Consider the following 27,126-nt stretch of genomic DNA (forward strand, 5'->3'; position numbering starts at 1 on the left):
AACAAAAATCACACTTAACCTCTTTTGTGAAATGATTGAATTTGAACTCAGACCAAACAATTTCAGTCAGAAAAAGCGTGTTTTTAATTCAGATCATTCCTCATATTATTGCAGCCTCAAGTACAACTTTGCAATACTGTAGCTCATAACAGCTGATTCCATGTGAAAAGCATACCACGATAATATGCAGAACACTGTACCTTTAGGAATTAACTGTAAAAACCAATATGCAAAAGGTGTAGATTCTCTGGGAGCTTAACCCCCGTTGATTTTATGAAAATGTCAGCTGTAACGTAAGCGCTCTCTCCAACGAAGAGGTGAAAGGGAAATAAAAACAAAAACACACAATCCCTTTCAGTACGATGTCATGACATTCAAGGTCCTCTGGGCTGCCCCGGTTTGCTGAAAACAAGCAGAAATCACTGTTTTTGTTTGTTTTGTCTCCATAAAAATGGTTCTTCCACACTCTCGGGCAAAAAGTCTGCTGTTGCCATGTAAAACACACACACATGCTCTCTATAGGCCACTTTCTTCGAACAGAGCACTTAACGGCTGTTGGTATGCAGGCTTCCCATTAGCTGGGGTCTGAGGGTTTGCCAAGTTCAACCTTTACTCCTTTCTCTCCTGCACCTGCACAGAGGAAACACACAAATATGAGACGTTATATACAAATAAAATAAAAATAGAAACAGGGTTGTGTAGTTTAGACTAGGGAGGTCACAAGAACAGATATTTAGCTACCAAATTGATGCCAATGATATAAAAAGTGATGTTACAGTAAAAATCCTTAGTACCATCATCCCGGGCAGTGAACTCACCATTGACACACTTTTCCCCCCTGATAATGCTACTGTGTGTACAACTAATCTGTGTTGAAATGGGCAGGAGGAAAGCTAGCTAACCTTAGCCGTTAGCAGCAGGTGAGGTTTCATAGAGTTGCATTATGGTCCATTCACACTTTATTCAGTAAAAAAAGAAATGTGCTAAGTTATAAAAGTATCATAGTGTTACATCTTAGTCTTGTAAATCACAGGTCTTGTCAAGTCATTTGGAAAAAGAAACATTCACAGAAATAAAAAAAAAAGGTTTATTAGAGAGGGTTTTATAACCTTTCAGCTTGCTAACAGGAACCAGTATGTAAACAATCAAAAAAGGAGTGTATTTAGAAGTACATGAGATATTCTGTTATTTAATTTTTTTACTGGGATATCCAATTGATATAGATACTTTTTGAATTGTACTGGTATTGGTATCGACTCGTCTGGTATTGAGACATCCCTGTTTTGTACACATGAACCTACCCGTTAGGTACTTCTCTTTAGCTCTGGCTCGCTCATCTGCGTCAAAATACCACACCGTGATGGCATACCTGCGGAGACAATTAGAGCAATGGGTCACAGCACATCAGGCCAGATGATCTGATCGTGTGCAGTGTGCAGACTGGATGCTGACCTGGTGGCGAAGGCGGGCTGAACCTCGTGAGGGTTCCGTCTGTCGGACCAGAACAGGAGCAGGCGGTCAAATCTGGGCTCGATATCGGCAAACTGGGCCTTCCCTTCTGGGAAGATTCGGAGAAGGCCACCGTGTTCCTGGAAGAGAAGAACAACAATAAAAACCCTGTTACGTGTGCAAATCAGCACAAAGCAATGACAGGAAGGTTAGGAGAGACTGTAGGAAGCAAACACGAAGTCAGTGTTTCTCAAGAGACCAGGAGGAAAAATTGTAATGACAAAAAAAAAATCATAATTTCAAAAAAATGTACTCGAAAATAATATGCTACAGTACAAGTACGTCTGGGTCTCTGTGTTTCATTCAAGCTCGTCTCTGTGTGTGTGTGGAACGAGCCATTTTGTGTGCGTGCACGAACGAGAGAGAGAGCGAGCGAGAGCGAGCGAGAGCGAGAGCGAGCGAGAGCGAGAGAGAGAGAGAGAGAGCGCACCGGTACCGGAGATCGTTGTTGTTAGCTTCTGGTGCTAGTGAGCTACGCTAACGGATATAAGGAGCTTTTTCAACAACAAGGTGGAGGAGAGTCCTAACTTTAGTCTACGTTATCTCAGTGGGTCTCAAACGGTTTGGTCACAATTAATGTAAACAATTATTTCCGAGGCACACCTTCATATGATCATTAGCCTATAGGTATAAAAAAATAATAGAATAAATGAAAAACAGGTATGAAATACTATGACAGTAAAACAAGAATACAGTTTAAAAGGAGAGTGATTTAAAAAAAATCCCCGGGAAGATTTGTTTTAAATATTGAAGTTAAAAGCATCAATCTGGTGCACTTTGAGAGCAAAATTAAGAGATCTATGGATACATCTCTCAACACCCATTTGAAACAGAACTGTAAACATATTTACTTTTTCTTTATGGATATTTTACAAATCACTCTCCTTTTAAACTGTATTCTTGTTTTACTGTCATATAGTATTTCATACCTGTTTTTCATGTATTCTCTTATTGTTTTATAACTATAATGATCATATGAAGGTGTGCCTTTTACATAATTCGTGAGTGACCAAACCGTTTGAGACCCACTGAGATAACTTAGACTAAAGTTAACTATCTAAACACTCCTTTCCATGTTTGAGCACCCTCTATGAAACGTCAAGCTACCCCACAGCACCCCCAAAAGAAAATCTCTGGCGCCGCCACTGAGCCTGCAACCCCGTTTTGAAGAAATGTGCAGTGCAAAACAAGCTCATTGCAGCCACTAATGTGATAAGACACACTTTTTTGCCAAATATCAGCATTTTCTTTCTTTTCATTTCTTTGCAAAGTGGCAAAGTATAACTTATTGTTCAAGCAAAGGGATTGCACAATTGTTTTATGTATTTTTTTTTTTTTAGCACACAGACTTATGGAGCATTGTTTTATTATCACTGTTCTAGCAAGTATTTGAAAGGAATGCTCGCGTTCATATTGATGTATTTTTAATAAATGTAAACTTGGCCCATTACGTGACTTTTTTTTTCCTCCAAAGGGGGGCCTGACAGAAAAAGTTTGATAACCACTGCACTAAGTGAAGCATCTGTCATGTTCATCATTAGAGGAGTAACTGCACTATTACTTCTAAAAGGACCACTTAAATATATCTCCTGTCAGGCTTTTCAAATTATCAACATAGGACAATGTTAGGAAAAAGGGTTGTCCAACTCCAAAGGCTAGGAGGAAAGCTCAGGATCGGAAGCAGCAGCAGCAGCGGGTGGGGGGGCTGGCTTTCCTGTGGAGGGATAGGAAGAATAACCCACAGGAAAACTGCTCTAGTTGGATAAAGGACCTGGAGAGTGAAAAAGCAGATTGCAGCAAGCGTGCCGCTTAAACTCTCACACAGCTGATATGATAGGCCCCTCTCTTCACACGCAAACTAGGGAGAGCGAATAGGTTCACACCCTGTCTGAAAAAAGTCATGCTATTCCCATTTATACTCATTTGAATGAGGGGGAATGCCGGTGGTGTGACAAGACGAAATAAAAGCACAATAGGGTCAAAGAAGACAGGACAAATGTTTTTTTTCCCTGCGCCACGTAAGCAGCTCAAGCACTACTGATTTGATCAATTGTTTGTCTGCACGCAAAATCCAAATTGGTGGTATCGTGCGGCGTGGCGGCCTGTAAATGACGAGTGAACACAGGCTGACCCCCGCCTGCAGGACATGACCCACATCAGGCTGAATTGGACTAATGACAACCTGTTGCAATAAAGATGTGATGCAGTTTAAAACTCAAGTTGGGTACAAGCAGTTCAACTATGCTGCAAGCCAAAATGGAAACATACTGACCTATGAGGTTTTTTTTGTGTGAAAGAAAATACAAATGGTTATAAAAATCCAATAGCGTCTAAACACCTGAAAACATTTCTTCTTAAACCTTTGAAAAGACATCTGTTTTCTTTCTGCAATGTATTTACATCTATTCATTACCTCTCTATATCATAGTTTACATTGTAAAAGCTGGAGTGCAGACTTGTCTCCCTCCTCTGGCAGGGAGAGTAATTACCATATGGGAGAAGACATGAAAACAGAGTAAATAAAGCTCCAGGTAAAACCACATTAACTCTGCATTCAGTGGAAAGATTAAATCAAAACAAATGTGTGAGGAGAAGAAAGTGGTCCTGAGGGCGCTGGAGTTACAGTGAGCTGGACTGCAGAGGTAAGTGCGGTTGGGCAGCAAAGACACCACAAAAACCACTACTCTGATATACAGCAAAACACACAGAGCTTGGTGGCCATAAGCTTAATGAGCATCAAATCAAATCAAGTTTTATTTATATAGCACATGTATAAATGATTTTTGGTCGAGCCAAAGTGCTGTACATATAATAAAAATAGCCTACAGTAGAGACACTTTACAGCAAATACAACAGCACAGATTGTTCAGAATATCAGTATGAGAAAAACGACACCCTCTATCCTTAGACCGTCACATCGTACATGGAAAAACTTCCGGAGAAAACCCACAGTTTAAGGGGAACATGGGAGAAACCTCAGGGAGAGCAACAGAGGAGGGATCCCTCTCCCAGGACGGACAGACGTGCAATAGATGCCGTGTGTAAATCAAAGAGATGATACATTTTACAGCATATAGACCGAATGTTAGGAAATGCATGTTACGTTACATTACATTACATGTCACTTGTTAGACGCTTTTATCCAAAGCGACTTACATACTCAATACTGTGGGCAATCCCCACAGGAGCAATTTGGGGTGAAGTGTCTTGCCCAGGGACACAACGACATGCTGACTGCAGTGGGGTTTGAACCTGTGACCTCCTGATCCGAATACCAACTCACAACCCACTGCACCACAGGCATGTGTCTGTAATAAGAAGATGAATCCACGAGGATCGAATGTAACAGATGTTCATTTATATGTACAAGTCCCACACTCCAGCTATAATTACAATTCCACCACTGGCCTTAAATTCCCTACACAAGGCAGGTAAGAAATACAGAGTTATAGTTTTTAGTCTTCTCATTTACTGTTCACTGTCCTAGAACCGTGTTTCTGCAAACACAACATCTCCTAATGCTGCTAGCTAAAAGCACTCAACTAGCAAAACACAGGACAGCTTTGGATGTGAAAAACTCCAAGGAAACGCAAACGGCTGCAGCTCCTCAGCAAGGCAACGGGAAATAGTTTCAGTTTGACGCACCAGTTCTGTTATATTTCTAACAAAGTAGCTGTTTGTGGAGTTTTGCTGTTGTATTATATACACATCTTATTTAGAAAAGTATGTATGTAACAGAGTCACTCTAAATCATGGCCTCTTGTGGATTACTGCACAATTATAACTTTACTGCGAGTGGACAGTTCTACAAAGCCCTAAGACCCACCATCAGAACAGGAGAGGGTACATTATTAGTGAAAAGACCAAAATGGAGTTGATGACAATGTCATTAATGCCATGTGTGAGAATAATGTTGGTTAGTTCTGGAGGAAATGTCATGAGTGATGACAACTGATCTCCAAGAACTGTAACCATGGCTGTTAATGCATGGCATAAAGGGTGTGAAAGTGTCTGCATGTCTCCACAGTACGTGTCAGCTCTAATAGAGTGGTGACCTGACCTTGCCGCTGACCAAATGCACGCTGGGTAAAACTCCCACCTCCTACAATCCTGAGCAAGAGTACTTTTTGTATCGATTGAAATTATGCAGCAAAAATGTTGCCCATGTACTTTTGCAACTGACAGAATTGTATATGTTATCTAAGTGCAGTGTTTAAGGAAATAGCCGTCACTTTCTAATCAGGGTTTATAATTATAAATGTTAAAAATGAACAGAATTTCCTTAATTGAGGTGAAGTATAAAGCATGATTCGAAGATAATTTGTACAAATAAATGTGTACGAAAAACTCCCAGTGACTGATTCATTATTAATTTTCACTTTAATGCCTGTATATTCCTTCAGAGTGGCTTGTTTCTTTTATCTTTGTCACATGGGTGCACAGGAAACATTCAAAGATTTGTTTACAACTAACCATATGGACCTACTGTGCCATCTGAGCTGAAATATACATTTAGTGTACTCACAGCGGACGTGACACCAACACATTTCATAATGGTTTTGAATAGACGTGTAGAAGTGGAAAATTGGGGGTAAATAACTGGAACAACTGAACTTGAACATTTCAACAGAGCCCCAGTATCCAGGCAACCACATTCTACAAATTACAGCTCATCACACGCCAAAGAAACATCCAATCAGAGAGCGGATAGGAATCCTTTAATAGGGGTCCCCAAACATGGCTTGTTGGAATGATTGAAGCCTGTGCATGAACAAAACAATAGAAATCATGCAACCGCTTAGTTGATTAACATAAAGGCCCTCAGACCCAACTGATGAACAATTTATTAACAGTAGAATATTTGCATACAAATAGGATTGTTTGATGTATTTGAAACAAAAAGCCCCAGTATTGGCTGGTGATCCAAATATAATTAATAGTATCCTTATTATGTTGAACTTTTACCCCTTTAAAAAAATTGTTTTAAATAGTCTTTTTTTTGTTGCTGTGTTACCCAAATGACCTCAAATGTTTTTGTGTATTATCTGACGTGACATTATATCTGACATCCAAAGTTCAGATCATTTTCATCATAATAAGGCCAGCCTTTTTCACAGGTCTACACAGTGAGCATACCCTTCAGATGGATAGTCCATAGTTCACTTTTTCCACCTTCTTGTTTGTCTTCTTTGCGGTTTATGAAATAATGGTCAGATAGAAGTTAGTAGAAATTGTTAGGATATAAAGTCATAACAACCAAACCTGTCATTATTAGTCCTTCTAAGCCAAATGTTGTCACGAGGTTTAAAACTGTTAAGGCAAACAAAGGTGGGTCAAATATAAGGTTGAAGACAATGACATCTGATTCTGTTGGCAATTTTAAAGATGAGGGAGCAGTAACTTTGAAAACAATACATGTCTACGTAGCAAGATGAAACACCTTATACACGCCAAACAAGCCGAGTGATTATGCTGTCAACGTTAAATTAGGGGTTTATGTTATTTTGTCTCATCATCTTAGCCTTTACTGATTGTTTGATGAGAGCTAATAATGCTCATCCTCTGTTTAGTGGCACTCAGACAGAAGACAGACTACTGCATGGTCTCACACTCTCACAAACCAGCATCAGGAGGCAAAACAGAGTTTCCTGTATCTACGTCATTTCCATATGCAGGCCTGGAAGTCAAGTATGTGAGGAAGTCTGGAATACAATCTCTTGTCTAGTTATGTGTCTTGTCATGAGGCTGGCTCCTCACAGAAGCATGAAAGCCATCCTCCCACCTTGCAGTTGCTGCATTCCCTTAGAAAGAATGTCGCTGCTTCCTGGTGTGCAGCATCCTGGTGTGCAGCATCCTGTTAGTCCGCCCGTATTCACAAGGTGACTTACTTAACCAATATAATTACAACATGTACGTTAGACACCTGAAGCACATTATAAGGTACCCTATATTTCCTTCATGCATGTCGTGATAGACATGTGGAGCCCAGCGGGGGTCTGAGGCTAAAAACTAATTGGTGAACATTTTGTTTAGTAAGCTTGTGCTCTTAAGTTCATCCTTTCACATTAAGTGCGCTAGGTTAGGTAATCACATTGAGAATCTTTTTCAAATTAAATATATATTTGACCATTATATGAATGATTCTTGACCAAAACAAAGTGCAAAAAAGTAGCAGAATAGTTTTAAATGCTAATTTGGTCAGAAAGCATAGAGGTAAAATAAAACGATTATTTTGCTGCATTCCCTTTCGCAATGCTGCTCTCAATTTGTCTTGCGTTATACATCCTGCCCGCGCGTGCGCTTTCGCCCCTCCCTAAAAGCCCTCTCGGCCAGGTTGTGTTGTGACTTCTGTTGAATAAATCCATATAAACTAGGGATGTTAAGTTTCACCGATTCGCATCGGTGCACCGGTATAAACGTTGAAGATGCGAGTGCACCGGTTGAAAGAGTGCACATCGGCTACAGTTTGGGTTGAACTCGCGATGCATCGATTGTAGCGTCTTTGCATCGGTAAAAAAACGATTCATTCATATAAAATCCCCTCATCCTGTCAGCACTCCGCAGAGACGATCTTTGATCTTTGCTTCGCACTACGGAGGCCGAGAGTCTCAGTTATCAACACACACAGAAGTCGAGGAGAAAGAGAAACACAGCGCACCGAAAAAGACCTACAAATCAAACGTTTGGCAACACTTCGGATTTTTCAAGAAAGACGGTCAACTTGACAAATCGCTCGCAAATTGTAAACGATGCCGTGGCGCTTTAAAGTACACAAGTAGTACGAGGAACTTAGCGACGCACATAAAGAGGCGACATGGGGTCTGCGGCTGAAAAGAGAAACCTGAAAGTTAGACGTATGAGTTAAATCACTCAGTGAGGTGTTCTGTCAGAGAGAGTGGTGTTTAGTTTACAGCAGACTGTGACGGCCAATAATAGTTTAAATGTCTTCCTTACTGTAAGCAGTTATGAAATATCTGTTTGTGAAAGGTTATTTGTATTCTTTATTGTTCGTATAGAACCCACTGCTTTCTGCTCACTGGTGAGTTAGCCTCTGAATGAGTGTTCAGCACATCAGGCTGGCAGCTGTATGGGCATTGCACTATGGTAGCTGTTATTTGCACATTGTTAATCATGGGCAATGCATCCTTACATTGTTTAACTGTGAGGTTATACATTTGTACTGTAGCCTACTCTGGAGAGTTTTTTAAGGTAAAAAAGGTATAAAAAAACAGCATAATGGGATGTGCAGTACTAGTAGAGAGAACCAAATATGTAAAGCACTTTTTTGTTAATGTATGATTTGCTGCATATAAGGAATAAAACAAAAATCCTCTGTCGTACCATATTGAAGTATCATTATTTTGCATCGCATCGTATCGCCCCGAATCGCATAATGTTGAATCAAATCGTATCGAACTGTATCGCAACAGGGGTGAATCGTATCGTATCGCCTGGTGTTTCAAATGTATCGTTAATGTATCGTATCGTTGGCAACGTATCGAGATGCGCATCGCATCGCCTCAGTGATGGAGATGCACATCCCTAATATAAACACGTTACAAGGGAAGCTTTAGTTGCCTTGTCTTTATTCTCCGGTCTCTAGCGTTCAGTCAACTTTCACTAACCTCGTCAAGCTGGAGCCTCTTAACTACTTCCTGTTTCCGGATAAGGGGTTACCAAAATAAGAGTACTGCGTGTAGCAGTGAGTGACATTAGTCATCATATTTATATATGTTTAGTAGTTTGTGGAAGTGCGCTCCAAAATATTTGTCGATCTTCTTTATTTGTATTTATTATTTTGATATTATTTATTTAAATGGGGATTTAAATGTATAATTATTTAGTTTTATCGGTTTTTCAGTTGAATTATACTTAAAGTTCAGGGTATTCAACTGTTAAAAACATACTGTTCAAATTATTATTTTGATTTTTTTTTAACGTTCAATAAATGGATGTTTTCAAAGTCAATGAATAATCGTGATATCAATATTGGCTAAAGTAATCGTGATTATGATTTTTGTCATAATCGAGCAGCCCTAGGTGTAGGCAGGTAATTGCGTCACTTTTTGCCTGGCAGCATCCGTCAAGTGACTTGATGGCCTAATGGAGGTTCTCTGACTCCCATCCCATTCAGCAGCCTGGTGGTTGACATGGCCACAAGAAATGATCACTCATTTTCTCCAGCCCTTTTGTCCCGATGCACCCGCTGGATCAGAGTTCCTTAGCGTTTTGCTTTAGTACGTTCAATGTGCTGGTTGCTGTATGACATGGTAGTGCCATCAGGTAGAGGTTATCATGGGTCCAAAAATGTATGCTGGACCCAAACAGATAAGAACTTGGACCCTGACTTGACCCTTCTTCTACTTGACAGCGGGGACACCATCACATTCAACCAAAGAAAAGTTGAAACTGAAAACGGCCCAAAAAGACACAGACCTTAGCATGTTTTCAAAGTCAATGAATAATCGTATTTAATAATCGTGATATCAATATTGACCAAAATAATCGTGATTATGATTTTTGCCATAATCGAGCAGCCCTATGCCTATTTCTTAAGTGCTATGGTTCGGTTGGACCTCTGAAAATACCCTTTTTTTCCAAGTGTAGCATCCTTGGGTAAGGCTGGATTTGCAACCAATCTGTATGTGATATTGAGTAATTTAACTATGAAGAAGTTCTAGGAAGTAGTTCTCGCTTTAAGCTCCCTACGTTTCCTGCCGGAGGAATAGTTGATGTATGGAAGGTAGCATGGAGGCACTAGCATTGGGTGTCGATGTATCTCTGCACAGTGTTTCCCCTAGGATGGAATCATAGCAGCGGTGCTAAGGCACCCAGCAAAATGTGAGCGTGCAGCGCGTGGAATTTTTGAATGTGTGCACGTGCGAAGTGCACCCCGCCAATATGTTTCTATGTGTCTGCCAGCACAAGAAAGGCTCTTGAGGCCTAGTACATAGTGGCAATGTCTCAAGATTTAGCAAAATACACCTTTATTGAACATACAGTAACATAAATACTACAAATCCACATAAAAATCAATACAAAAATGAAAAAGGGTCGCCACCTATTATTTTAATTTAACAAAAAAAAGTTTTTGGTACCTGGCTGGCACCCCCTAGCAGCTGCGCGCATATTTCAGCATATTAATGAGATGATCAAACAGGGAAAATGATCATGTTCTGACACGTAACCTCTACTGCTGACTCAGCTTGGTGTGAATACAAAACAGGATGGAGGAAGACCACAATGCCATGTAGACAAGAACTACGCTGACTTGTCATAAGCTTATGACAGGAAGACCAAATGGAAAGTGAACAGGATACACATGGCCTGTTTGCCTTTCATTAGATTTTTTTTTCACTGATCATTTCAAATCGTAATTGAATACATTTTTCAAACACAGCAAATGAGAAACAAGCTAATCTAATCACATCACCATCTAGTTATAATTACCATAATTTCCTCCTCACACTCACATACCTTGGCAGTCCAATCTTTGTTAAGGTAATATATGCATGTGACACAGCGTCCGTCGCCGTTGGGGTTATCCACATGGCGCACGTATCCTGTGCCGTTTCCAGGGTAACATGCCACCATTGCCTGAAGTCAAGAAGGAAAAAAAAGCATGATTAGTAAAAAAAAACAGATGCACAGAAAGCACAATGCATTCAACTTCTAGATCATTACATCATACGTGTTGTCATGAAACAGGAAGTACTGCATGAACATCAAGAAGGAACATTGAAGATTGCATTAAAATCGTGTGTGTTATGTCTAATGCTGCTGCCAGTGTAGCACTAGGCAGTCAGACCCGGAGCAGTGGAAGCAGCTCAGATTGCTCTTTGTGGGCCTGTGACGTGGATGCAGCAGAGAGTCTTGGCACAGCCAGATGGCATTGTCCTCTATTCACCTGCACCAAGACTGATACAAACGGTGGTCGCTTACAACCCAGCTGCCCCATTATAAACTTTAAACTATTGAGAAAATAAACCGGAGATATCAGGCAGCACGTCAACTTCCCCTTGCCTTTTCCTGCTCTATTAAGACTTGCACGATCTGCCTGGGTGTTGGCAGCGAACCCCTATGAGCTCTTGTAAACTTCTTGTCGTAAACAGCGTAGAAGGTCCCTCAGCAAATAAGACACACACACGAGTGGTGACTCGCACACTGCCTGGAGGGACTGTGACACAGAAATCCCTGACTTTTCTTTGAAATTAGACTTTTATGGAACAGTACATTTTGAAAAGAAAAACGATCCATCTGATTCTTGCACTGGCCGAATAATAAAACTGCACATTGTATATATAACATTTCAGACTATAGGCACTGGAAATTACAAGCAACACTTGTGTGACACCATGCAACTGTGTGTGGGTTTTCTAACTTGAAAGGGGATCCGAGGTGAGCGGCGAACGTGCACAAACGCAGAGGGCAGGTTTAGCCCTCATGCGCAGCTTCTAAGCAGTGATATGACAAACAAAAGGCAAGTTCCTCCACATTTTTCCTTGCACTTGGATCAACATAAACGATAGCATAGCAACATTATTATAAACACTCACAGCAGACTAAACTTTATTTGACTTGGTCTCGTGCCAAGTGAAATAATGTCCTGCTTTGTGTGTTTGTATCTTGAGCAGCTATCTTGTCTGCAGACGAACGATATGATGCGCTACATTTCAAAATCATTGGATTGCAGTTTTGAACAAAATCGCTGAATAATTAATCTAAATCTGTTGGACTTCATACTTCTGGAAAGGTACATTTTACTGTCCTATAAAATAACCGTATTGCAAAATCTGAACGTGGACATTATTTTCAAGTTCAGTTAGTGAAAAAAAAGGATCCCCATCACACATACGTCTGATTGTTATTCTCCTGCTCATCTGACCAGTTGCTTGCGTCAGTCCACATTGTGCTCACGTCTTTTGAATGATGCAGGTTAACACTGCAGCGCACGATATCAGGGCCTTCAAAGCAACACAACTCCAACAGAAGGATGAAGGGGGTGGGGTGTCAAACTGACAAAGGGCTTCCTGTCGGTAAGACGCAAGTACGGAGTAAGCTTTTCTTGAGTGTGCGTGTGTCTGTGTGTGTGTAAAAGAGAGGGAGAGAGAAAGAGGTGCACAGACGGAGAAAGCAGAGGGGTGGGGCTGGAGCAGAAGAGAGAAAGAGAGGAGTGAACTGCTGTAAACTTTGACTCCTGGCCTCCCTCCAGAGGAAGCAGTATTTTAATGGTTGTGCTACGTGCAGAGCGTGAGGAAGGTTAGCTGATCCTCGGCTATGTCGCCCCTCCCACCCATAACTGCTCGACTCGCACTGCAAGGCTGGAGATGGGTACACAGTCTCTGCTAGGAACAGCGTGTATATGTGGACTCAGAGGTGTGTGTGTGTGTGTGTGGGGGATGACTGAAGGTGAAGTGTGCGAGCCTTGGCAAAAAGACGAGTGCACAGCAGTTTCGCCTTTCATTCACAGCTGTTGAAACTGTATGAAAAGGTTAATCGACTGCAGGAGAAGCTTAACTCTAGTACAAGCTCAACTATGCACCTAAGAGCATGCCAGGTAGTGTCGTACTAAAATATACAATAAAGCAAGTTTGTTTATGAAACAATATGCCATTTCACCAGGTCGGCACTTGGCAAAATCAAACATTCTTATCAGTGACAACTTACACAAAAGTGTAGTGTACACAAGAAAACACATGGGACTGGAATGCAGATCAGCTAGTATCTGTAAAAGCCGACCTTGAATGAAGTGCAGATTGACTTTCATGTGATCTGGTCATGAGATCCCAGCATGCCGAGATACAAGGGACACCACTTTTGATCATATCTTCAGTCAGAGAACCACAGAGCTTGCCACTAAGACCTTGAGGAAAAATGCAGCAGCATTGCAGACAGGGTGGCAACATGTGGAGCAAATCCCTGGTTCTGTACAATAAAACACAAGTGTCACTACTGTGGAATCGGAGTATGTTATTCCTTAATATTTCTCTGATGGCACCACTTCAAACTCTAAATGTCATATTGAGATTTATTCTTGTTCTGAACTAAATATCTCAACAGGGCCTGGTCGAAATGAACTTCCACTATAAGAAATTCTTAGGATTTCTTAATCCCAGCATGGCAACTTCTTCTTTATGCATCTTCACCTCTGGCCTTTATCCACATTTGAGCTTCTTCCTGTCAGCCACTTATTCTTCCGAGTTCCACGGCGGCCCTCATTAGGAGGTTGACCTCGCTCTTCATGCTGTTTGTTTACATTCCACAGGCACAGCTTCAGAGGCCCACTGGTATTTACAGACCAAGAGTGAACTGGGGTTAGTTTTAGGCAGTAAAAATAATCTATTTTTGTGTTATGAGAAAATGTAACTGCTAATAGACCTGTGACAGTTAGTCATTACAAAGACCACGAACGTCTCTGCAATATTTCAGACTATAATCAGTTGTTGATATGCAGAATGAAAGACGTTTAAAAATTCGAAACGTATTTGATGAATATCCATTAGTATCCGTGTGGTGATTATATGGTGATTCCCTCTGTTTGGGAGACACTAATCTGTTCCACACAAGTCGTGGGCTGATGTTTATTTTTTTTTCTGATTCTCAATTTGTCTCAGACAACAGCAACTCCAAACTCAAATAAATCCAGCGTCAACATGAATTGACACAAGCAGAAGTCAGACTAATATTTAGCATTTGAGATTATACCCACAGATATACGGTTAGCTAAAACATAGGACTTTGCTTTTCTAAATGTAGTATTAAGTATTCCCAGTTCAGTTAGAGAATATGATTGTGTACAGGTGTTTCCAATGAGTAATATTAATCATAAACCAAAGTTACATTTCATATTAAAAAGCTGCAATTCCTAAGAAGGATATTAAGTTACAATAAAAATGATATCTCCATGCCTCCAATGTAACAAATTAATATACTTCACTGGCTGATATCAATTCAAATACAATTCCAGCACTTTAACTAAATAACTTAGTGTTTTCAAAACACAGGAGAAAGGGAACTATCTTGTATGTAACACAACACCTTCTATTACAATTGGAAAAGCTTAAAGTGACACTTTAGTGCAGTCTGTGAAAAAAATCAGAATAAAAACAACACACCGCTTAGCAGGCACGCACAATAACTCCAGACCAGCTGCCGTAGCATTAAATAATGATGCTTTTTACACAATCAGTGATTTAACCAAGGCTGTCTTATAAGAATGTCCATCCCTTGCCCAAAATGCAAACCTCTACCATATGTTTAATGAGTGATACTGTGGAGTGTTTCTGCTTCCAATGGCCAACTGTAGCAAACTTGCAGTTTTGTCACGACTGCCACAGAATCATAAATAATACAAATGCCATTATCAAATCAAATGATTTATAAAAGTGTGTCAAAAGGTTTAAAGAAACAGCCCTGTTGTCGCTAGAGCAATATGGTCGGACGCAAAGGGCAAGCCTCAACACCACTTTAGCTGCCTTTAAATGCCCTTTTGCGGGATAACCTGATACCCATGTCTCTTTATCTCACCTCCCCATATCCACACTGTCCTGTCAAATAAAGGCCAAAATGCAACAGAGTTTTGTACCTGGGATCTCCATGCACTGTATTCATTCTGTTTTCCATCGTGTTCATTCACCACTCTGTCATATCTCACAGTCACACAATAATTGGTAAAGTGACCCCACACACACTGATGGTGGTGGAGCTGTCATGAATGACACTAGCCTGAACATCGGGAGAAGTTTGGGGTTCAGTGTCTTGCTCAAAGAGACTATGAAAAGCTGTCAGGAGTTTAATAATCAAATCCCCAACCTTGTTGATAACTCACTTCACCAACTGGGCAGCTTAATATATAGATGCTTTACCTAATGTTGACCATTGGTTCACGCTTACTATAAACCATTGCTGTTCCCATGCAAGAAGCCACCATAACTTCCGTTTCAGTTCCATTACGCAGAAATAAATGTCCAATCGCTTACATGAGATCAGCCTCCTTATGAGGTTTTCTTGTCAACAAAAAACATGTTTTACATTCAGTGTTTATCCATTCACAATGTGTGAATCATTAAGATCCAACATGTTGAATAGAATCCTCTGTAATGACGTGCATATACAATGTAGTAAACGTTTTTTTTTTTAACAATAGAGTTGATGGCATGTTATTGCCTCCAACACTTGATCGGTGGAACAGCAAAAACTAGAGACATGACATGGTGCCCCTGTGCGACCATGATAAAAAACATTTGTAAAGTGTAATGTGACTAAAACACATTCCTGAGGTACGCTATAAGAAAATACTTTTGTGAAAAATTACTTCAGGAATTTGCTTTCATTGTTGTGTCTAACTAAAATACTGTGCAATGGAGAAATATCAAAATCATTATTTTGTCAATTCATAACATTTTTAAATATGTGATTCATTGAAAATGTTTTAAGAGAATTACAATCATGAGTTCCTAAACTGTTGATCATAACAGCAATACTACATATTTTATCAAGCATTGCCTTTATTCTGCTCACCACTGGTGGTTTGGGGGTTTGAATAGGGCAGCTGTCAAACAACAAAATCCAAACAAAATAATAAATGGTTTGTCCTGATAGATAGAATCTGAGGGATGAAACCCTCTTTAATGGTCACACATGCAGAGCACACAGAACACACAGTGAAATGTGTTCTCTGCTTTTAACCCATCCTAGTACCAGGAGTCTAGTACTAGAAGCAGTGGTCAGCTATTGCACAGCGATCACTTCAGTGCTGCCATCAGTGCATCCCCGGTTAGCACACTGATGTGAGCCATGATCTTGGGTGGAGCGAAAAAGGGTGGAGCGAAAAAGGAAAAGCTGCAAGGGGTCTGCTCACTTTACAGAAGAGATGCTTATCCAAACACGGGTACGAACAGTCGGGATGGAGACCTTACAGCACAGGGGAATGTGGGAACTGAGGCGGTTTGGGCCCAGCCCGGGATAGCTCACTGTTTTACCTGTTAGACAGAGGTGCTGCCTCGAGAGGAAATCCCTGTTTAAAGTAATGACCTAGTTTATTATTATCTTCTTTACTGTGGGCTGTGAACAATAGAGGTACGTATACAGCAGCGGCGCTACCTTTCACCCGTAACATGTTGTAGCGGAAACACAAGCAGTTTCTGGTATCATTACGCAAATACTCTGGAAAGAGAATTGAATAAAGGCGTGGGCCAGGGATCCACTCGTATAAACAGCCAGCCGCTTCTACTCTTAAACTCAGACAAGTTATAAAATCACACAAGATAAGCTGACACATTAGGCAGAATGAGAGCATGAGTTAATCTTCAACACTTTTTTTTATATTCATATTCAGCAAGAGCTAGCAGAGCAGATATCTACAGTACTGGGACTGTTTTGTGCACTAACTGTGAATGGCTACATCGTGCCAAGCAAACTCACTATGTAATTGGATCAGTCACTGATATTTTCTCGTTGCCAGTTGTAGAAGACTGAGCACAGCAAAAAAATTCAATTGAAAAAATGAATACATAGATATTAAAACCATTTTGAGTCAAAGTTCAATAAAGTTGTGTACAAGTGTGTGCAAGAGGTGTCACTTTGAGCAAAGTTCCAGAGACAGGTAACAACAGCTCTATTCCAACCTTCAGCTCACTGAGACTGGAGTGGCACAGGATCATTTATTAAATGACCAATTATGATGAATCACTTCATCAATATCTTTCGAAATGTGTATTGAAATGATGCAATATTCATAATCCTAAATCACTTACTGTTAATAGTATTTGTGATGCACAATTATTTTTATGTCATGCTCTACCCACCATAAATCCTCCCTGTCTTCAACTCTACAGCTGCGAACAGTCAAAAACAGAAGACCTCTTTCTCAAAGCCCCACTTGGATGACGTCCAGGAGTTCCTTAGACAGTCACGGCATAGTAAACGGAGAGATAAACATGTGCTCAAAGTTAGTATTAAATGTAGCTGAATTAAATCACATTTTATTAGATGCTTTATTACTGCTTGTGAGCACCCGTTTATCAAAAGACAACCTCACAGCTTGTCACATGCGACTACTGTCCTTCTGTGGTAAAGATTAAAACACTTTAAAGAAGAGCTGGTAATGGGCAGGCAAATATCTGACCATTAATGATGAAAGCCTGTGCTCAGACTAATACCCAAATGTATTTTATTGTTAACGGTGTGACGGTTAAACAATAAGCAGGAAAAAGGTGGCATTCAAGTACAGTAGGCGGAAAGAACAAGCGGCTTGCACAACCTATAGCATAATGTACAGTCGACTCCAACCCTCAAAAGGACCACCACCGCATGACTTCCTCTAGCCGACTTACTCTATAGAGCCTTAAGATTTAGGTCAACGGTCAACTTCCTAATGAAAGCACACGTATGTCCACAGTCGCTTTGTGACATTGCAAATGACGCAACAAATAACTCAACATGCAACAATATAGAAAGTTGCTCATTATTAAACACAACACGGGTGGGGAGGGAGAAGGATTGCCATCCGTCAGCAGTTTTTCCTGAAAATAAGAGGTGTGGCTAGCTGTGAGGTGGAGTTGAATGACATGACATTATACACAGGGGTGCACATCACTTTTTTGCCCTGGTTCTCAGAGGGGCACCTGGAGATGTTGCTTGGTGCGCATCCTTAAAATGAAATAAACCGGACCTTTTGAGGGGTACTTGACTTTATGAACGGGTGGGGAGGTGCGCTAGTGAGCACGCAGAAGGGTTACGTGCGGAGCGCATAAAGCAGACCCTTCACGCGATAGAGCGAGGGATTGCAGATGCCGTTGTGCTCGTGGACGGATTTAAACAATAAACCTAAATAGCTCGCAAATTATACTTTGGCGGCCGTTAATATACCTGGGCGGCCCGCCCAAGAAAAGTCTATGTGTGGGAAACCCTTCTATCTTACCAGTTCATATGCAACTCGCAAATCAATCAATCAATCAGTAAAACTAAACATATCTATAACTATTTTAGGTAGGCTATTTGAGTGGTAATTAAAATAGCTATGTGTGATATTCTAACCTGAAGTGTGTGTTTTGTCCGCTCACCGCTGCATATGATCATGCAGAGCTGTGTGTCGACTCGTCAGCAGCAGCTGATCTCTCTCTCTCCCGTCAGATTAGACTTAATTGGCGTTTATGTCCATATCGATCAGATCTAGCTAGTTCTAGCTAATGATAGGACTACCTGCTTATTAAAAGACACCTAAACAATAAGTGTCGCTATGCAATTGGGTGAGGCCACAAAGTATAGCGCAGCATTATGCATTTGTTTACATGCCCACCGGAAACCCCGAGGCATTACCAACAGATCAACGCACAATCAACCCATACAGGACATCTCTTTCTCCACATTAAGTGTTAGACATTAGAATGGACTATTCTTGTCTGTCACATACTCTTCTTGTCTGTCACATAAGTGGCGCAACTGAAGCGGTATTGCGCTAAAGGGAAATTATTTTGAGAGATTATTATTATTATTAAGAGATTTAGATTTGCCGGCTAACGGGAACTCTGACGTCGCCATTTTGTGTGCTTCGCGGATGCGCTCGGCTCCTCTCGACTGCTGCTCGGGTCTGCTCGGTCAGCTTCCGGATGAGGAGGCATTCGTTCGACCAACTTACAGTAGATAACATTACAAACATTTTTAACAGGGGCCATAATAGTGTAAATAATGTTTGTTTTGGCAGTTATAACTGAATGTAATGTTTTCTACTTTTTTTTTTACATCTGGGAAGGCATTTGCCTTCATCAGATAGAAAGTGTCTTGACCAACAACTTCAATGCAAGCGAGAGCACGCACACACACACACACACACACCATTGTTAAATGGTTTTTAAGTGCTTTTGTGAGTTGACATGTATGCAACAGAGTCTATTATATGGCACTGTCCAGTGTGGGCAGCCAAAATATGAAGTGACTGTCATTATCATTGTCATTATGCCCAAATTGTGGCTTGGGTGTTCATTTCGGACGCTATTCTTACAATACATTATTTTCCAAATACTCGAGTACTCAAAAACGTGAAACGCCCATCTATATCTTGAGACAATCACAAACTGGGTGCGATGTGGTATTAGACTGGGTACACTGTAAGTTTCCTGTGCATCAGTTTCACAAAGACAACAACCATCAATAGTAGACCTAGTCCCTGATGGACGGAAGAATAGTACATCTAATCCTGACTACAAAACGGCATGCTAATCATAGTTATCATGTTACATATGCCACATGACTGTATAATAAATACTAGCGTTGTACACTAGCAGTAAGAATGTTTATTATGCAGCCTCGGCATAGCAGGCTACTATTTAACATGCTGGACATACTAACTTTGAGAGGGGAACAGCGAGTCTGTGACAGGACAATCGTGTCGCGGCTACACACACTTCTTTATATGTTGCCTGATAATGTTATAATGGCATCAGCAAGCATTCAACAGGCTGGAGCTGCAGAGAAACAAACATGTCCTGCTGCCTGCGACTTCTCACAATGTTATCAAGTGAAAATGGAAACAATGACATTAAATAACTATTTGGGCAAAAATGTTTTTCCTCTATCTATCCAAAAGCTAACTGTGCTAACATTGTGTTGTGTTGTGTTGTGTTGCAAGTCATTCTGATTTTCCCTGGTCACAGTCCAGGCGTGTTTGCCAAGGCAACTCGGGCGGTAGGTGTGACTCACTGGCCAGCCGCGTGGATCTACTTCGAAACATACCGCTTGCTTAAAAATGTCCTTTTTGTTTCAATTTATAAAAATGTTTCACTCTTTATTATTCCTTTACGCTTCGAGCCTTGAAAAACTGGATTGATGAAAGCACTTATGTACCTTGGATTAAAATTGAAAGAAGTATAGTCCAGTGTTTCCCCTACCATTGTCTTGGAGGGGCGCTGCGCCCCGCCAACGGATCCCCGCGCCCCCCCCTGAAATTCAAGGTGTTTCTACAACATTTTTAAAAATAATTTTTAATCTTTTTTTATATATATATATATATATATATATATATAGCACCAAATTGCAACTAATCTATATCTACTGTCACTTTTCACATTGGACATGTGCTCTTTCATTAAATAAACTAAACGCTTTCATTTTAAGTTGTGAGTTTAGTGTTTTTGACCCTAAGAAACACTGATGCATTAATCAACAATAATCCACAGCTCCTCTCGAAATGCTGCACCCTAATGTTTATTTTGTATTTATTTGAGTGAATACATTATTCACAGTTTAATAATAATTTAAAAAACCCAAAAAATATTTTATGTTTTGTGATCATTTTTTCTGCTGTACCGAACCGTGACATAAAAACCGAGGCACATACCGAACCGAAATGTTTGTGAACCCGTTACACCCCTAGAACGCAGATCTAAAAAACTACATGCAGACTATCGATTGGAAGAGAATATGGAATAATATCTCCTTAACATCGCGTAACCACAATCACCAATTGATACAGTATAAAATGATACACAGATATTACTTGTCAACCAGAAAATACTGTCAATTAAGGATGATTCCAAGCCCCATATGCCTTCTATGTAACCAAAACAAGTTATTGACATTGTATCTGAGATTATTGGAGTTCACATACCCTGTCTCCCAAATATTGTTAAATGATGATTCTCGCTTTTCGCTGGTCTAACAGCAGCCAAAAAGATAATTGTAATACGATGGAAACCCCTACATACTTTATTTATTAAGCAATGGATATCATCCTTCCATGACCTACTAATCTCAGAGCTGTCAATCGCTTCTGCTACTAAGGCTAAGGGGGAAACATTAGAGGCTATTAAAAGAGCTGCTGATCTGGTATTCATGTAAATTAAGATTGTACACCTTGGTGCAATTGTAGATTATTAGGAGTCAATCTCAATTCAGCTTAAACAGATGAAATGTTATGGGAAAAAAAGAAGAAAATTGTATGAATGTGTTTGATGTGGATAAATTGTTATGCTATAATATAATAGATGGATTCACTCTTAAGAAGCCGCCTTGGAAAAACCCTGACTGTACAGTAGGAGCAGTCTTAAAATAACAGCGTACAGTGGTCAAAACTCTGCGTCAGCACAGAACCCGAGTACCTGCAGTAAAGCAGAGGCCGCAGGCTTCATCCAATGTGCGTTATTCATCACGGCTTGATCCCTTAAATGTCAAGCACTGTGATAACAGAACATGATATGGTAAAGTGACAAATATAAAACAGTGACCGCCCTGAGTGGGGGTAGTTTAGTGTTCAGTAGTAGTGGTCTTTATTCGCTAATCCTTTTACTTTGAACTTTTTGCCCTGATCATCTACACTAACCATTTGCCAAGGTCATACCATGCCTATCTTCATAAACCCCACAGGGTCTATAAAGTTCTACAACTTTATTAGAATTAGAGCGCATTATCTTGAGCTCGCTGTGTGAATGTTTTTCAATAAAACACGAGCATTAGAAATTGGATTCAGCTTTCTATTCAGGGAAATAATGACATAGTAACAGTCAGAGTATTTCCCCCAGGAGAGGAGAGAAGAGGGGGGAGCAGGGAGCAACTCATCTCCTGGGGGGTCAGTCTCATGTCACAAGGTCATGGTGATCAGATCTGGTTAAAAGGAGGGTCGCACGCAACCCAACAGCCGAGCTGGAGCATGGTTGAAATTGCTTTGGGTTGACGCAGGCTTCTTTTTAAGAACAGCACACAGCAGAGTAACGGTTAGAGATATCTACCAGGGTGTTAGGACAACTTTTAAATGATACTGCTCATTGTCTCAGAATGAAAATGAAACTACTTATGGAAACATGTCTCATTGAAACAAAAGCTGTCCAGTTTCCTCTCCTTCGCACTGCCAACCTAGAGACACACCGGTCTTCCTGTCAACATAGGAATGCCCTGTCCAGCTGTGCGTGGTACTGAACTGCATTTACCGCTGCAGCAACACTTTGTACAGCTCTCTCTCTACGGCCAGGTTAGGTGTGACAGTCAGTCTCTATATAGATGATTCAGCAGCACAGTTCAACTTTACACACTTCATACTGCCGAGTGCCGACACGGTCACGATCCTCACAGGGTTAGCCAGATGGCTACAGCTTCCATACAAACATCTCATTACTCTACAATAATAAGATTGAAAGCATTAATATGTCATGTAATAAATACAATTTTCAAAAGTATGTGTATTTGCATTAAGCTGCCGGATGTGTTTATTGGATTGGTAAAATGTGAAAACCTGCGCAGTGTGTTATACAGTTATAAGATTTGTTGCTTTTTCAACATTAAGGTTATTTGGGAAGCTGTAATGTGTGCTGCCAGCTAACTAACTGCATTGGATTATTCTGAGAGCAGGGTGCAAAATGAATTTAAAAATAAATAGTATTAGTAACATTTCTCGAGAAACTATTCATTGGTTTTAGCTGTATTTCAATAATGAGAAAAATGTGTGCAGGTCTGAATGGTGTATTATAATACTAATAAAATATAATTGTGAAAATATTGATTTAATTAAATATTTTATCAAGCATTGACTCATATGTTATTGATGACACACCTCTGTTCGTCATAAACTTGCCGCTATAAAAATGCATATTACAGGAACTCCTCCTTGCTTTACTTGTTGTTGTGCTCCCTATCTCTGTTTCTTATCCTATATCTAATAGAACTGCTCGGGTCTTGATAGATTGAGTGGGGAAGTTCATGAGATCTTTCTAGAGGGTTATCAAGAATAACTTTTATCCAATGACCTTTTCCCTCTCTGTCTGTGTCTGTGTATTCTCTTGTTCCGATTAACCCAGCCAAATCTTTTTTCTTGTTTTGTATCTATATCTACGCCGGGATCCGGAGTCGAGGCTATCCTCTTGCTGTAGTCCTGTGTCTTGGATCCTCTATCCTGAGTTCTGGATTAAGTCGTGGATTTCGGGTCGTGGCTGAACCTGTCTCTGCGGTCCTGCCTTGGGTCTCGTCATGCTGCTTCCCTGATAGCTTCCACAGGATTGTAGCTGACATCCTCGTGGATTCATCTTCTTATTACAGACACATGCATTTCCTAACATTCGGTCTATATGCTGTCAAATGTATTATCACTTCGATTTACACACGGCATCTATTGCACGTCTGTCCGTCCTGGGAGAGGGATCCCTCCTCTGTTGCTCTCCCTGAGGTTTCTCCCATGTTTTCCCTTTAAACTGTGGGTTTTCTCTGGAAGTTTTTCCTTGTACGATGTGAGGGTCTAAGGATAGAGGGTGTCGTTTTTCTCATACTGATATTCTGAACAATCTGTGCTGTTGTATTAGCTGTAAAGTGTCTCTACTGTAGGCTATTTTTATTATATGTACAGCACTTTGGCTCGACCAAAAATCGTTTATAAATGTGCTATATAAATAAAACTTGATTTGATTTCAGTGGAAGCAGTTTCTGTCACGTAATCCATCAAAACTATGGATTATTGCATATTAGTTCAGGTGTAAGTAATGTACTAGTTGGATGTGTCTTTATTACAACTGGCATCATCAATCTTGTGTCCCTAATGGTGCCGCAGCAACATGGATGCATGTGTTGTGCAAATGAATTTAACATTAAAAACAAATCTAATTTCAGCAGCCCTAGTGTATTAATGGACAGAATGATGTGTTGAGAAAATAATCCATCAGGGAATTAGCCACGCTTTAACCTGGAGTTAGAGGACTCACTAGCCTCTTACACCTAAAGGCAGGTCTAATTAGCAAACATAACCCAGATATTGAAAGTAATGGTACCTTGGTGACAGAATGGAAATGCCTGATTCTTCAACACTGTCAGATGCCTTCAACACTTACTCTTCATTTAGTCATATACAGCCAGTCTACTGCGGGTGTTTAACCACCTTGCTGTGTGACAGGTGTAATTCAGCAGACCAGCATAAATCTGGCTCCTGAGGGACAACACTGCAAACCACTGGCGTAGAAAAAAAGAAGCCTACATTCAAAGTGCTGGCTGTGTGTTTTCACCTGCAATACTTACTTTTGTCCTTCCATTTATTGTGTAGTTTCCCAATTTGCCGTTACAATGTCTGACCAGGTCGTCCATACGACTCATCAGAAAGCGGATCTTCTCGCAGCCGTGCTCCCTCCCCTCTATCCACGTGATTTTGTCCCCTCGGATGTCTTTAGTAGAGTCGCTTTTTTGACTGACCAGCTGTCCGTCTGTGAACTTGCCCGTTTTGTGCAGAGCTTTAACATTATCCAAAATGCCAAGCCCAGTCTCTGCTCCTAAAAAGTTGTCCACCACACAGATACCGTGCTTGTTCATACACGGGACTATGTACTCCATGGCAAGTTTCTGAGGGGATGAGCTAGTTTGTCCGTTAGGTGTGGCGGTGTTGTTGGACACGACCTCTCCCGGCCCGTCACCGTCTCCGGGTGATTCTGTGTTTGAGTTTTGTGATAAAGACACACTGTTCGCCTGTTCGGGGCTTGTCTTTTCCCGGTCTTTCTCCTGTGCCTCGTCGTCCCCCGAAGGCGCAGGCTGCTCGGGCTTCTGTTTGGGAAGCTGCGCCTTGTCCATACACATTAGCCTGTGTTTCTTCCAGTGCTGTTTCTGGTGCTCCTTGCTACAGTAGAAGGAGCTCCGGCACCTACCACACTTAAGGAGGTTCTCCATTTCCCCACAAAGTTCACAGTACTGTCGCTCTCGTTCCAAATCGCTTTGCTGCTTCTCCATGTTTGCAGCTACAGCGAGTGCACTGCACCTTTAATTCCGATCCTTCACACGCGCCCTGCTAACCGACAACTTTGGAAACGATCCCCTGCCGTTGCCACGCTACACCGAGCGATACGGAAAAGTAAGAATCAAAACCCCGCCATAGTATAACACGTACTCCCTCTTTATATCTTGTATCAGTGAAATAATTCAACAACGGGAGCCCTGGACCGAACATTTCGGGCTGGGTCGGGCTCTTCAGAGGGCTAGCTGTCGGTCCGAGGGCAGTGCATGGCGCCGCTCCGTGTGTGCTCTGCTGGTCTCTCTCACGTACACACTCAAGCCCCGCCCCTGTCGCGATGCCTTCGTGGGCTGTCAGACAAATGATGGTTTATAAAATGGCACTACACCACGTGGAAACAGTTAATCTGTCAGGTCAGGAGAATATAGGGAGCATGTCCTCGCCTCACCTATGTGTGTGAAAGTCTGGTCAATAAATAAAAGAGTCATAAATGTAATCTTTTTTATATCCGTCCAGTTCTCTGTGATCATGTAACCGACAGTTTGGTGGTAGTGAAAATTACACAAGTGCAAATTGTAGTGTGCTTAACTATGGGCAACATTTTAAAAAGCTATTTGTAGTGAGCTTTTTCAAGTGTATGCTACCCTATATATCCACAACATTTGAATTATTGCTTTTGTATAAACTACCCAACATAATAGAATATTTAAACTAGCTCCACCCTAAAACTACCTGATTACAATGCTACTTACACACAAATGCCTATATCCAACAATATACACATTATATACAATTTATCTGAAATGGAATATCCTGCATGATGGGTGATTTTATTGTCGTTGCTAAAGAATATTTAGCAGATGATTTACTTATACTTGTTTGAACTTTTAAATGAAGCACTTTTACTTTTAATTTAGTTGATTTAAAATCTGTTATTGCTACTTTTACTTAAGTGAAGGATCTGAATTATTGAATCAACTCTGCATACAGAATAGAATAAATACAGTTGAATTATTAAACCTACATATTACAAAAACATACTTTCTTTCTGTCGTTGCCACCTCAACCATGGCTGATGTAGAGCTAGAGGCCTATATTTAATATTTAACACCAATATGACAAAATAAAGGATGCACTTTCATTAACATTGGATCCATTCGTATGTCCAGAAAACGTGTGTTTTGGGAAAACAATTGTGAAGTGCATCTGCAACTCAAGCTGGAAAAGTGATGTAAGCCTAATATAGTTTTAGCTTTGGGCATCACTGACATGTGTGATACACACTTTCCTTCCTGTAGTAGCAGGACGTACATCCCTGCAGCTTGATTTATAAAATAGGTTACGCATGACAAAATAAAATAATTCAATAACAGAGGCATTGGGAGAAGCGAGCAGGTCGAAAGCTCGAATGAAAGAGCTTGGAGGGAGCCCTTGAAGGCATCATCATTCAACGTCAACGTCAGTGTGATTTGCCCTCATTCCTGCTTTACATGTGTGAAATTCCTTTCACACAACAAAAACATGTTTTGCATAAAGATGTTGCTGGTGTTATAATAGACTGATTAATTAGTACATGGGCAGTTACGAAGCTTATGATTGAGGTTGAGAAACAGACTTAAATCGTCCATCGGAATGCATAATATCACTTGTCTGTATCAAGCATAAATGTATACTCAGCTGAATACAACATTGTGGAAATAAGTGTGACCTATCAGTCGTGAAATACGGGAAGCTGGTGCAGAGGCAAAGTGCAAGCTCAAGTTGGCACCAGTCGTGTGGCACGTACACAGTCACAGGCCCTTTCTCATTTCTCTAACTCCCCTCCTCGACTCCCCTCCTCGACTCCTATCCTCGAGACTTAGTCCCGCCCACAGGAGATGCGAGCGGAGGAGCCGAGGAGGGGAACCGAGGAGAGAGGAGGGGAAGCA

At 40.8% G+C, this 27,126-nt stretch overlaps 1 protein-coding gene across 2 annotated transcripts; it reads right to left on the reverse strand.

Moving 5' to 3' along the window:
* Positions 1-60: 60 nt before the first annotated feature.
* egln1a (egl-9 family hypoxia-inducible factor 1a) lies at positions 61-25,500 on the reverse strand. Of its 2 annotated transcripts, none has more exons than XM_034227430.1 (5): positions 24,499-25,500; positions 10,987-11,106; positions 1,453-1,589; positions 1,302-1,369; positions 61-630 (listed from the first exon to the last, which is right to left on the reverse strand). In XM_034227430.1, exons 1-5 carry the CDS (start codon positions 25,195-25,197, stop codon positions 575-577), a joined length of 1,080 nt encoding a protein of 359 aa, XP_034083321.1. In that variant the 5' UTR covers positions 25,198-25,500; the 3' UTR covers positions 61-574. The 2 variants fall into 2 exon arrangements, with proteins under 2 accessions (XP_034083321.1, XP_034083313.1); XM_034227422.1 differs by having other exon boundaries at positions 10,960-11,106.
* Between the last annotated feature and the right edge of the window lie 1,626 nt (positions 25,501-27,126).

This window comes from Gymnodraco acuticeps, unplaced genomic scaffold (genome assembly GCF_902827175.1).
Source record: "Gymnodraco acuticeps unplaced genomic scaffold, fGymAcu1.1, whole genome shotgun sequence".
Lineage (NCBI taxonomy): Eukaryota > Metazoa > Chordata > Actinopteri > Perciformes > Bathydraconidae > Gymnodraco > Gymnodraco acuticeps.

What these genes read in the sequence shown, in the direction of transcription:
- egln1a (XM_034227422.1), bottom strand. Translation starts at nt 25,197, where the DNA reads ATGGAGAAGCAGCAAAGCGATTTGGAACGAGAGCGACAGTACTGTGAA. An exon ending in CAATAAATGGAAGGACAAAA is followed by an intron (nt 11,107 to 24,498) that starts GTAAGTATTGCA and finishes TCTTGACTTCAG; the next exon opens with GCAATGGTGGCATGTTACCC. An exon ending in CAGCCCGCCTTCGCCACCAG is followed by an intron (nt 1,370 to 1,452) that starts GTCAGCATCCAG and finishes TTGTCTCCGCAG; the next exon opens with GTATGCCATCACGGTGTGGT.